We start from the raw sequence: 14,344 nt of genomic DNA, 5'->3' as shown, positions 1-14,344 counted from the left end.
TTGCACTTCCAAGTGTTAATGCTCGTTCATATCGTAAGACTCGGTCATCAAGTTCTATCGATGCGCTGTCGATCATGACGGCTCTCCATCATGCACGGTAAACCTCGCGCACGGCCGGGGTATACCCGGTACATTGAGAACTAGCCGTCGACGATTTAATCGATTGAGCGTACGAGATTGAAATTCGGCAAATCAGGTCCGTATTTCCATCAGAAAATAGATCAATTGGGATCAATTGTTAATGCCAAAACTGTGTTATATGTTATTTCAAGCATTTTTTGTCATTTTTAGAGAAAAATAAGGTAAAAATTATATTTTCGCCTTGTTTTTGCATTCTCGTTCTTTGAATTGATCTGTGATATTGAACTGCGGAAGTCTTACGGTACGAAATTGATTTCCTACGCAGTTATATGCGCGTCCGGAAATATGATAGTGTCCGGTAATACATCCGGGTGCGGATACGTCACTATATATAGTGCATATTGTTTGTGCTCTATGAGAAGTAGAAAAATGCAATCTCGACTCTGTTGCATAAAATTTACAAATATGCTGATTTTTGCATTTTTACCAACAAGGGTTGAGCAATCAAATTAGTACCTTTGGTATGAATTAGTTCAGTTTCCATATTGCCAGCTCGGATAAATCAACATGTCACCATGAATTGCATCATAACTAGTTAATAAAATGCATGGGGAAAATTAAAGACAGTAGGCTAAGGTAATAATGGTATCTCCATGGAAACATGATCATGCGTTGAATCCTGTACTATAATGAGTACAGCGATGAAAAAAGTGAATAGAAACAAATACAGCATCTGTCAATAGATGGATGTTACACCATTCTTTTACAGTTTGTCATCAAGATGATTAAAAACTAAGTAATCAAATGATTGCACCTCTCTAACTCTAATACCATTGAATAGCTTAGAACCAGTGTGTCATCACACACCTTCGCTTATCTTTTCACTGTAACCTAGCAACCACAGATGCCAACTACAGAGACGACAATGCCACAAGTTGTAAATTGAATACAGCTCTTCACGTCCCTTCCATAATCAAGATGTAGTGTAGTAGTATTTTGGGAGAGAGAGAGAGCTAATTCAGTAGTACTATTATTAGTACATATCTTGTCAACATGTAATTCATTGACACATGTCTTTATACATGTGTTTGATTTGATACCAAGGAGTTTGTTTGAAGCTCCTTGGATTTACCAATACCATGGAATTAACATGCTGTAGCTGGTTTCAGAGAAAATTCAGATAATGTTCAGTGAAACTGATACTGCTTTCATACTGCGCTTTCCCCAGTAAACTTCGCCAGCGAAGGGGAAAGTGTCCTGTATGAAAGATACACAGGAGAACTTCCCCGGCAAAGTTCACTTCTGAAAGGCCAGTATGAAAGCTCAACAGAGAAATTCTCCTCTTTCATGACATTAAAGGTCTAATTTCATATTACTGAAGTCCCTTGAACCGAGATTATGTGCGCTAAAAAAGCAGATCCATGGCCTATCAATCTATAGATAAAAAATTGAACATACATTTTGATATGCCCGTCTAGAAGGGACGTATTAGGTATCTCGTTCAGTGTCCATCTGTCTGTCCGTCCGTTAACTTTTCCTTGTAAACGCAATAACTTCAGTTTGACTTAACCTAGCCTCATATAATTTGGTGTGTATGATACTAGCATTGCTGCTGGGTTTTTATCCGTGGTCTTCCCGCAGAAATGACGTAAATTATGACGTTTATACAAAATCGCCCTATTTCACCATTTTTTAGACGTTCTACACATAGCATTAAAGGGATAGTCCAGACTGAAAGTATTATAGCTTAATTAATAGAGTAGAATTCACTGAGCAAAATGCCGAAAATTTTATCAAAATCGGATAACAAATAACACTTTTATTGAATTTTAAAGTTTAGCAATATTTTGTAAAAACAGTCATCATGAATATTCATTAGGTGGGCTGATGATGTCAAATCTACACTTGTTCTTTTGTATTTTATTATATGAAATTAGGTTTATTCAAATTTTCCTCCAAGAACTAGAAAATTGGATTGACAACTGATTTAGTGTATTATTGCTGCAACTTATTTCAATATAAGGGAGACATATTATGCACACAAGTATAAAAAAATGATGATTTTATGTAATAACATAAGAAAACAAAAAGTGGAGAAGTGAGATTACATAAAATCATATTTTTTTCATTACTTCAAGTACTGCAAAAGAGACTTGCAAAATTATTGTTTACGTATGCAAATTACGTCATGAAATTTACATATCATTAGTTTGGGAGATTTCTTGCTTCAAAAGTGTCGAAAATCGAAATTCATTTTTTTGGTGTGTACTTTCTTTGATATATTCCCTGTCAAGCATAATTGCGTTCTCTTTATCTATATCTGTACTTAGTAATCAGAAATGACATTATAGACTGTGGTTTCAGAACCCTTTTCAATATTGTGCGTATACATACAAATCGTGGGTTTTGGGCCTATTTTCACCATAAAGTAGCTGAGTATTTGTATATTTGACAAAGAGGTACTGTACATGCACAACTCGATAATCTGCAAAAGTGAGTCGATGATGTTACCCAGTCACTACTTTTTTTTATTTTTTTGTATAGAATTATATATTTTACATTTTTGTAGATTTGACACCAAGGAGACTTTACATCTTAATATAATGGCATCTGAACATGTGAAGGGAGGAATCAAACCTTGTTTCACATTACATTGAGAAAAAAAATTATTATAATAAATACATGTAAATACATGTTTTATTTTTGTCATTCAAATAGCAAACGTGGCAAATACAATAGCACCATTAAAAGAGTAGTATGGAGCACCAGCATTTGCCTGGGGATCACCTGAAGGTATTTAAATGTTTTGTCAAGGTTTTCCACATTGGTTGGTGGCTACATAAAAGAAAGTAAATACAGATGAATGTGTAATTATAAGCAAACTTGAAGTGATTCTTCATTGTAAACAAAACATTGGTATTGAATTAAAAAAAGAAAGAATCTAAATTGAATCAACCAACAATGCATTTATCATTGTATAAAAAATGGTTTTAAGAAAATTGCTTAAATTTTGTTTAAAATGGAAATGTAATGACATTTATCATCAATATGCAAAATGCCAGTATATTATAAATAATAAGAAATAAGTCAAGATTCATACTCAATAGGAATTGTTAGAAATGGATTGAGTTATAATCCCCCGAAAGGAATTTGTCATAGTTATTAAATTTATGTTGGTGTTAGAGGAAATTTTTAGTTAATAAGAATATTAATATATGGCAAATTACTAGGTATACCATTTTTTTAAGGAGTTCAAAGAACAGAGTATCTCTTGAGACATAAGCTAAATTAAAGGCTAGACAGGGAATTGGAAATGTTACCTAATTGTATCAAGGGGGAACAGAAAATTTAATGAAAATAAAGTATTGGTACATATGATAAAATATTAGAAAATTATAAGTTGCCTAAAATTACATTTGATAATTTCATAAAGTTGTAAATGAGCTTTAAAATTATATGATAGCTTGTCAAAATTGCCCCCATATAACCCAGCAAACAAATATTGGATTGAATGCAGAAGTAACTAAGCAAGTGCTCCAAAAAGTAACCCTAACCCCAATGTTTGAAGTTTTGAGTTGTAATTTGGGTTCACTCGACTAATTTGTAAAATCAAGCATAAAATGATATTCAGAAGCTTGTTTGAGTTATTTCCCTTTTGTTCAGATAATATTTTGGTGGTGGCGGCAGTTACATGGCAAAATGATGCATCTGCAAAAATGCACGTTCGTAGAAAAATCACTTTTAAATTACAGCTTTTGTCTGTCTTCAAAAGAAAATTTCCTAGTGTTGAATTTAGTTAGCTTCATTAAAATGTTATTGAAATCATCTTCCTTTCTTGTTTTTATGACATTTAACTTGTGTTTTACATCAAAATAACCTTCTATGTAGATACAGCATTTAGCAAAATATCCAACTGTCCATATTAGTCCTCAATAATGGTAAAAGGATGTGTCTGCAGATACATCATACATTTCCTACGGCGATTCATGGGAAAAAAGGTGTATCTGCAGATACATCAATTAGTTTGTAAAGTTGAGTAATGGCAAAATGATGTACCTGCAGATATGGTCAAATCAATTCAGCCATGAAACAAGCCTTTAAAACTAAAGAACATGGCAATTGGTAGAAGGGTGTAATTGGCACATACACTATTCAAACTGTATGGGAAATGATGTATGTTGCAGATACATGATTTTGCCATAAACTAGTCTCTGAATTTCGTGGTTCACCAATTATGGTAAAAAGATGTATGTTGCAATTACATCATTTTCCCATATTTTACTAATCTAGGTGCATTCACTTATTTTTGTCTCGCCTGCATAGTAGAGCGAGACTAAAGGCGCCGCTCTTCCGACTGCCATGGCAGCGGCGTCGTCAACGTTTTTGAAATGCCATCATAACTTCGAAAGTACGTGGGCCTAGTTCATTGAACTTAGACATAAGGGTCATCAAGTATTACTAAACATCCTGCCATGGTTTCAGGTCACATGACCAAAGTAAAAAGGTCATGTATCTGAAATTAGATCATATTGGAGAAATCAATATCGAAATCATAACCTAAGGTTAAGTTTTAAAAATATCATCATAACTTAGAAAGTATATGGACCTAAATTTAGTGCATGAAACTAAAGGGTAATGAAGTATTACTGAAGATCCTGCTAGTGCCTGAGTTTTGGGTCACATGACCAAGGTCAAACGTCATTTAGGGTCAATGAACTTTAAGCATGTTGGGGGTATTTTTTGAATTACCATTGTATCTTTGAAAGTTTATGGATCTTATTTTATAAGACTTGGACATATGAGTAAGCAAGTATCATTGAAATCCTGTGCGGTTTCATGTCACATGACCAAGGTCAAAGGTCATTTAGGGTCAATGAACTTTGGTCATATTGGGAGTATTTGTTGAATTACCATCATAACTAATTAAAGTTTATGGATCTTGTTCATAAAACTTAGACATAAGAGTAATCAAGTATCACTGAATATTCTGGGCAAGTTTCAGGTCACATGACCAAAGTCAAAGTTCATTTAAGGTTGTTGAACTTTGGCCATGTTAAATTGCCATCATAATTTTGAAAGTTTGTGGATTTAGTTAATAAATGTGGACATTGGGGTAATCCTGTATCATTGCTCATCTTGCACAAGTTGTAGATCATTTTATCAAGGTCAAATGTCATTGTGGGTCAATGTAGTAGCATATACATTAAATGAATGTTTTTTGTAAATGATTATTTCATAGTCAATTCATTTTCAAAGTCAGCACTGCTGCTATATTGAAACAAGTAATGCAGTTGAGACTGCCAGAGGCGCTCCACTTGTTATGGCAGAAAAGTGTAACTAACAGATACGGTACACCTTTTTACCGAAAAACATTGCGCTCAACTTTTTTATTTTTTACGATGAAGTCTTTTACCAATACCATCAAACGAGTTGGCAAATTTGATGAAGAGTACTGCCGATAGCCCAATCCATGCTTTCTTGAAAATCAAAATACCTGTAATTATGAGAGTAAGATCTCCCTAAAAACCCCTCCAAATGTTGAGACCTGAAAAAGTCAAAATTTTCAGATACATCGTTTTGCCATATGATGGCCGGGGGGGGGGGGCGCTTCCACCTTAGATATCCTCCAGAGGGCAGAGACATGGCTTTTTGATCTCATGTTTTTAAAGTAATTAGTTTTCATCCATTAACTGTTAAAAGGAAATAGAAATGTTTTTTCTACTGCAGCTATAGCTGTAGCAAGGCTCCACATTAACTTTTTTTGGTGGTGGCCCATTCGGGCCACCAAAACCTTCAAATAATTTTTTTTTGGTGGCCCAGCAGTAAAGTTTGGTGGCCCTAAAAATATAAAGAAAAACATTAATTAAAATGAATAAAACAAACTTCTGAAATATTCTGCAGTCACTACCACTATTCTTTGTACATCTTGTATGTGAATCGTGCTTGCTGTTATTTTACTTTGCTTATTTTGTGGTAATATATAAATTGTTCTATCATTGTAAATATGAATTGAGTGAAAGAGAATAAAAGAATTGTATTGTTCCCAGGTTGTGTGGACTTTTAATCTCCATATAGACACACTCATAATGGTGAAGTACTACAAATATTGCATGTAGCAAACTCAGAAAGATTTACGAAACAATGATTTTTCCTTTTTTCCTTTTTGATCGTAAAACCTAGATTATGCAAGCCCCAAATCCAGATTATTTTCTCTTTTCCAGCATATTATAGCAGGAGAAAAATCACAGAAAAATATGCTGCAGAATAAGAACTATGTATAAAAGGGGGAAATAAACAAAAATAATTTTTAGAATAGTATATTGAAAAAAGAAAAAAATTGTAAAATGAATAAGTGAAATGAAACAAAAGAAAAAACAAAGAACAGGAAAAAAATTGAGAAAAAACAAAAGAAAATGTAAGAAAAATGAATAAGACAAAATTATAAAAAATGGGGAAAATTATTATTATAATTATTATTATTATTCAGTAAAAACATATTTTTTAATCAGGCATATTCAATGGGAATGGTTTAATCACTGTAAAAAAAATGAAAGAAAAAAATAAGAAAACGGCAAAAGTTATTGGGAAAAACAGTGAGAAAATTCCTTCCCTATATTTGACAAAATGATGGAAAAATTCACATTTCATATCAATGAAATGCCTTCCCAAAGTATTAACTTCCTTGAGAGTGGTTTAAGAAGTCATTGAACAAGAAAGAAAGAAGCTGTCTATTTATTTTTGGCTAGATTGTTATTATTGGGTGGAGACTGGAATTCAGTTCAGAGTTCATGTATGGACACCCAAGGAATTAGTTATGCATATTAACCTAATGACCTGTTGCAAAATATATGTAAAAAGTTGAACTTAGTAGACATCTGGAGAAAATGTCACCCTTCACTCAAACAATTTACTTGGTGGCAATACTTACTTGCCTTACTTACTTGCCTTGAAAAATGGATGGAAGAAGGCGAAAAATCATCAAAATATTTTCTCAACTTGGAAAAAAGGAATGGTATAAAGAAACATCTAGACTTTTTGAAACAGGAAAAAGATGTCATTTTTGATGAAGAAGCCATTTTAAAAGAAATCTATGAATACTATCAAAATCTATATTCAAATAAGAATAATGTTCTTGCAACAGAAATATATGATTATCTCAATGATGTTGAGTTTACTACCCTGTCGGAAGAAGAAGCTGACCTTTGCGAAGGTTTACTTACAGAATCCGATTGTTACAAAGCATTGAAGTCAATGAAAGGTAACAAAACTCCAGGTAGTGACGGACTATCAGCAGAGTTTTATCAATGTTTTTGGCAAGATATAAAATATATGGTTATCAATAGTTTGAATGAAGGCTACATATAGAATAAGTTGTCAGAATCTCAAAAGCAAGGTATTTAAATATTGTTACATAAAAAAGATGATAGAGGTTTACTTGACAATTGGTGTCCTATATCACTTCTAAACATCGATTACAAAATTGCAGCCAAAGTCATTTGTTCACATCTTCAGCGTGTTATCGATAAAATAATTTCTATGGATCAAACTGGATCTCTCTGGATTTCTATGGATCTCAAATTACGTTCAGCTTCAGAAAATGTTCGTTTAGTTGAAGATGTAATTGATCTTTGTTCGCACCTAAATCTTCCAGGTTATTTCATTTTTTTAGATTTCAAAAAAGCTTTTGATAATGTTAACCATCAATTTTTATTTCAGTTATTACACAAATTAAAATTCAAGGATTCATTTATTAATTGGATTAAAGTTTTGTATAATGATGCTTCTGGAAATAACGGTTGGATGTCACAAATCTCAAAATAGAACAGGGTGCAAGACAAGGCTGCCCACTCTCAGCCTCACTCTTTTTATTAATTGCCGATGTTATGGCAAGGAAAATAAAACAAAATGATAATATTGAAGGAATAATTATTCCAGGAGAAAATGGAACCCAGTGTTCAGAAAAAGAAATAAAAATATCACAGCTAGCTGATGATGCGGTAATTTTTGTGAGTTCTGTTAATTCTGGTAATATTGCGATAGAAGTTATAAGGCAATTTGGAGAAATTGCAGGCCCTAAACTTAATTTAACAAAAACTCATGCAATGTCCATCTTCCCTCAAGATGAAACCTTAAGAGATATACAATGGACAAATGATCCAGTGAAATACCTTGGAATTTTTGTAGGTACAGATAAACGTAAATAAGAAAGAAGGAATTGGGATACAAAGTTAGTTAAAATTCAACCTATAATGAACATCTGGAAAATGAGAAATTTAACTATATATAGCAAAATAGTAATACTTAAATCTTTGATAATATCACAAATTGTTTACCCTGCAACTGTAATACACGTACCAAACAACCTGGTACGTGAATTAGAGAAAATGATGTATACGTTTATTTGGGGCTAGAAAAAAGAAAAGATAAAACGAAATGTTTGTATTAATTCATTTCATAAAGGAGGATTAGATATGATAGACTTAAATTCAAAATTATCTTCATTAAAACTTTCGTGGATTTCAAAATATTTAAAATACGATGATCAATCATGGATGTACTTGTTTAAATTTTGGATAGCAAAGATAGGACCGATGCCCTTGTTTCTCCGTTTCAATTGTTCAAAAAAAGATATGTTAATTGTATGTATGAAAAAGCAAATTCCATCCTTTTATACAGATCTATTATGTTCATGGTATGACATACGATTTACTGACATAATATTAATAGTATAAAACACGAAATTTTATGGTATAACAGTCATATAAAATTTGAAAGAAACCTTTTATATTTCAACAGGTGGTTCGACCACAATATATTTTATGTTCACCAATTATTACATAATCATGCCTGGAAACCTTCCGAAGAACGGTAGCATGTAAATCTCTTTTAGTTGAATTTGAATATTCAAAGCTAAAAAGAGCTGTCCCAGCTGAATGGACTGACAAATGTGACATCTTATCTCCAAAGCTTCCAGAAGATCTTTTTGAAATATGGGAGGAGATATTGTAAATTTAAAGAATATGAAATCAAAAGATTTTCATGTTTTACTCGTAACCCCCAAAAAGTCCGATCCACATATTATACAATACTGGCAATCCAAATTAGTATTACCAGTAAACTTTGAATGGCAAAATGTTTTTAATTTCAAACTTAAGTATTTAAAGTATAACAAGATTCGACAATACATCTTGAAAATGCTTCATAATTTATTACCCTTTAAATTCAATTTATGTCGCTGGAATTTAGCTAATGACACATCTTGTATGTTCTGTGAAGCAGACGAAACTTTTGTTCATATTATGTTAGAATGTAACCCTGTTGCTGATTTTTGGAAAAAGATAAAGAATTCTCTGCAATTTATGTTTAAAATCACAATTCCTATTGGCGAAATGACGTTCATTGGATACAAAATTCACGATCGCAAGTTTACGTTAGTTAATTTGTTTATGATATTTGCACAGTCTGCAATATACAAATCATATGTCTTGTATAAAATGCAAGGAAGAGCTTTTAATATGTATTCAATTTGGTATGAGTTCAAGAAAGATACTTTTTTATGTAAAATGGAGATTTAAATCCAATGTTCATTTAATTGAAATGTTCGAAGAGCTTTAACCTTACAGACAAATTTCATTTCTATTACAAGTTAGCTTATTTAAACAGTTGATGTCTATTACATGTACATGTTTATATGCAACTTGTTATGTAACTCTATACGCTCTGTGTTATGAAAGAAATTGTTAAAATGAGAAAGGAATATGAAGAATAAAGTACCTCTGAACGAGGAAAAGAAAAAAAAAATAGTTTTGGAGGTTAGCTTTTATGTTTGACTTAACATGCTGATTTTCCATAGAGCAAATGTCATAGAACCCTTTAGAAAGGTTTATCCAAAACGGGTCTGAATTTAATAATGTGCATGAGACAGAGATGTAATGATAATTTTAATATTGATTTATTAAAACAAAATAATGTTACACAAGATTTTTTGGAAATATTTCTATCCGCTTCTTACCTTTAATATCTAAACCAACACGCATAGTCAATGAATCCGCTTCTCTTATTGATAATATTTTCTGTAATGTTCTTCCCCCACCCGATTCCTTCATATTACTCTCTGATATCACAGATCACTTCCCTGTTTCGACTAATTTCTCTTTAAAAGACAGATTCAATAACAATAGCCGTCCACTAAAACGAAGAATAACACACGAAAATATAGCTCGTCTGGGTGCTAGTTTTGACGATGCTGATTGGTCTTGTGTTTTTGATAGTAATGACGTTAACTTGTCCTTTGAAAATTTTATGAATATTTTTAATCCACACTTTGACACTTATATTCCGAAACTTAGAGATAAGCCATCTAACTACAAAAAATCACCGAAGTTTCCATGGATTTCTAAATCGCTCTTGCGTTCGATAAATAGAAAAAATAACTTATATTATAAATACAAAATGAAACGGTCTGAGCAATCCAAACTTAAATATACTTGTTATAAAAATACACTGACAAAGATTATACGTTTAGAAAAGAAAAGATATTTTACTTATCAGTTACAACTTTACAAGCGTGATATGCAAAATACATGGAAAATTTTATAACAAGCAATGAATATATCAAATAATAAATCCAATATTACAAAAATTAGATCTGGCGATGTCATTTTTGAAGATTCTCGCCAAATTTGTAATATCCTGAATAATCACTTTTCTTCAATTGGGGAAAATCTTGCAAGTAATATTCCTCCCGCAGCAAAACACTTTTCTGAATTTTTAGGCCCACCAAATTCTAGTTCAATGTTTCTCGCTCCAACTTATAATCAGGAGATAATTAATATTGTTTCTGATTTCAGTTCTAAAAAAAGTACAGGACATGATGACATCAATAATTTTCTTCTTAAGGGGGTAATATCGTCAATTGCAGATCTCCTAACTCATATATTCAATCTGTCACTTCTTAACGGCATTGTTCCCGAGAGCATGAAAATAGCAAAAGTCATTCCTTTGTTTAAAAAGGGTGACAAATTAGATGTTAATAATTACCGCCCAATTTCTTTGTTATCTACATTGTCGAAAATACTAGGAAAGATTATTTATAAAAGAACTATTAATTTTCTCAAATCAAATAATATACTTTCAAATTCCCAATTTGGATTTAGGGAAAAGCATAGCACTACACATGCATTATTGAGTTTCATTGAAAAAGCGGCACATTCAATCGATAAATCTTATTTAATTGGTTTGTTCCTGGACTTCTCCAAGGCCTTCGACACCATTAATCATGATATTTTACTAAACAAATTACATCATTATGGAGTGCGTGGGAAGGCCTTGGAGTGGTTCAGGAGCTACCTCTTGAATAGGAAGCAATATGTCTTTTTAAACGGGTGCAATTCTCAAATGAAAAAAAATAATTGTGGAGTTCCACAGGGTAGTCTTTTAGGCCCGATTTTGTTTATAGTTTATATTAATGATTTTTGTAGATCATCAGATGTTCTTTCTTTCATTCTCTTTGCGGACGACTCTAACTTATTTTTTTCACATAAAAATCCTCTTCACCTTGCTAATACAATCAACTCTGAACTAAAAAATGTCACCCAATGGATAAGAGCAAATAAATTGTCAATAAATTTACAAAAAACAAAATATATGTTGTTTAGCAACTCTATTAATACACTTCCTGTTGATATTATTTTGGATGGAACTCCCTTGGAAAATGTATCCCATATTAAGTTTCTTGGAATAACAGTCGATTAAAAGCTCTCATGGAAATTCCACATAAATAACATATGTAAAACTATTTCACGCAACATTGGTATAATTAACAAGCTTAAATTTTGTTTGCCATTATCGTCCCTGCTTACATTATATTCATCCCTTATATTACCTTATTTAAATTATGGAATTTTAGCGTGGGGCAACACACATCAAACACTCTTAGACAAATTACTCCTATTACAAAAGAAGTCTCTTCGTGTCATATGTCACAAAGCATATTTGTCTCATACTGACCCATTATTTTTGGAACATAAAATATTGAAAATTAAAGACTTGTATTTGTTCAATCTCGGTCAGTTTATTACAATTATAACAAGAACAACCTCCCAAATGTATTTCATTCAATGTTTCCAAGAAATCAATCCATTCATAACTATCCAACAAGGCGATTGGGTGAATTCCATTTACCACTTCTAAGAACTTTGCTGGCTCAGAACACATTTATATATGAGGGACCGAAGTTATGGAACTCACTTCATAATGATATAAGAACTGCAAAATCTTTGAACTCTTTTAAGACTAAATTCAAATTATCTCTATTAAGATCTTGTAATGTATCCTCAAATTAAATCTTATTCATCATCTCTGTCAAGAGGTTAGTCATCATTTTTACTATAAAGACTATAATTAAAACATAAATCATCCCTTTTTTTTTTAATTGAAAAAAAAATCTGACACAAGTCCTTCCCAATTGTGCTCGGTTTTTAACCTCATATATTATTTGTGTCTATCCTCTCATCTTTTTTCTCTTTCCTGTCCGCTTATCCGCCTTCCTACCGCTTATTTATTTACGGCATCAATCACATTTTTCGCGCATTTTATTCTTTCCAGGTCATTTTATATATTTTTTTCTCCTTTTATACACATTGAATCCAGTTTGCTTGAGTCCACGATGGCATGTGTTCTACCTACGTTTAGCAGCACCCATCCATCTTCTCAGGGCATTCTCCCCTTTCTCTTTTTTTTGGGGGGGGGGGTGGGAAGGGTGGATATATTTTAGGACGGGTTGTTTTGTCCTATACAAACTTTATTTTTTGATATCTTGGTATTTCATATTTTGTGAGTATTATTTCTCTCATTTATTTTTTTTTCTCATTTGATTACATATGTCTGTATTTGTACTCTGTTATTGGTTTTGTTATCTATTTTTGAGGGGCCCACATTGTACAAGCATTGCTTTTTAGTGGGTCCCTCCATTTCCATCTTAATTTAATTTCTATTGAAAAATAGTATACTTATTTAAAACCTCCAATGTGTTGCCCAAATCGTGTAAGTTTTTTTTTTCACAACATATGTATTATTATTTTTGTTTCTTTGCAATGGATACAAATACTTATTTTTATATATGTGGTATACAATTTTTTTTTGTTTGATGGAAGTGAAATAAATAAAATTGAATATCAAATCTGATTTTTATTCCTATGCAGGTACCCATTTGAAGTGAAGTGAGAAATATGTCTGTCAGTGTAGGTTACACAGATTTTCAATGTATAACCCAGGGAAGGCTCTACAAGTATAAGGAGTTATCGATTTAAACAGCCTTGAAAGCAGACTATTCATTATGGGGTGTGGCAATTCAATGCATGCCCACTCAGAGATGGGGAAGTCAGAAAGGAGTAAGTTTTTTTTTTGCGAAGTTAGTTTTTGAATTCAAGTGTTTTATAGGATTCCTGTTTGTGTTCAAATTGTTTGAAATTGGGCAACTATGAATAAATACCTGTTTTGCTCAATTGCAAGAATGCATTGTGACCTGATGAATTTTGCAGGTCACAGGGTCAAGGGTTTAAGGTCACAGATTATTGTACCTTAACCTCTCATACCTCTTGTAACTCTTATATTCAATGAATAAGAACTATAGAATATAATGAAATATATTAGAAATTATTTTATATTACTAATAGATTAACAATGTGATTCGAAAAATTTGATGGTCACAATATAGAGTAAAGTATGCAACATAGTTCAGATCTTGTCAGAGGCATTAAAGCTACATTCTACTGTGTGCAGTAGAGAATCCAGATTAGGTATTTTAATTGTAAATTTTTGGTTCTCTATACCTTTCAAGTTAGATTTTTTTTGTTTTATATTCTTATTTTGTTTTGGTTTTTATTTTTGTTTTTTGTTTTATGTTATTGTTTATATTATTGTTATAGTAAATATTCTTTTTACTGTATAATTTAACCTTTTTTTGTCAAATTATCCCGGCTGGATGGGGGACAGGATTATATAATGCAACCAAATAAAGTATTACAGTGCAAGTCCGAAAAAAAGTTTCAATTTCATATTAACCTTTTTTGAAAAATACTGGTGAAGGTTTGAAGAATATCCATTAAAGATTAAGAAAGCTATTAGAAGTAAAGTTTTCAATTTGTGATGTCATCTACAAGCTGCTTCCACATATGTATGGAATGCATATATTTCAATATTTTAATTCTTAGTGATGGACTTTTTTTCTTTTTAGGAGAGCTTGTGGAATGGTTTGTTTGTT

The 14,344-nt window shown here is 31.9% G+C and overlaps 1 protein-coding gene across 2 annotated transcripts in view; it reads left to right on the top strand.

Moving 5' to 3' along the window:
• The first annotated feature begins 2,317 nt into the window (after positions 1-2,317).
• LOC121409406 (serine/threonine-protein phosphatase with EF-hands 2-like) overlaps positions 2,318-14,344 on the top strand; it is a 78,652-nt gene continuing 66,625 nt past the window's right edge. Inside the window, exons 1-2 of one of the 2 annotated variants that reach the window (XM_041601347.1) lie at positions 2,318-2,874; positions 13,284-13,472. In XM_041601347.1, coding sequence (XP_041457281.1) covers positions 13,418-13,472 — 55 coding nt within the window. In that variant the 5' untranslated portion in view covers positions 2,318-2,874; positions 13,284-13,417. The remainder of the gene's footprint in view (positions 2,875-13,283; positions 13,473-14,344) is intronic. The other variant, XM_041601353.1, reaches the window with a different exon arrangement.

Source organism: Lytechinus variegatus, chromosome 1 (genome assembly GCF_018143015.1).
Source record: "Lytechinus variegatus isolate NC3 chromosome 1, Lvar_3.0, whole genome shotgun sequence".
In the NCBI taxonomy this organism is placed as follows: Eukaryota; Metazoa; Echinodermata; class Echinoidea; order Temnopleuroida; family Toxopneustidae; genus Lytechinus; species Lytechinus variegatus.
Note: the sequence above shows the minus strand (reverse complement) of the source record. Positions and strands in the feature narration are given on the sequence as shown.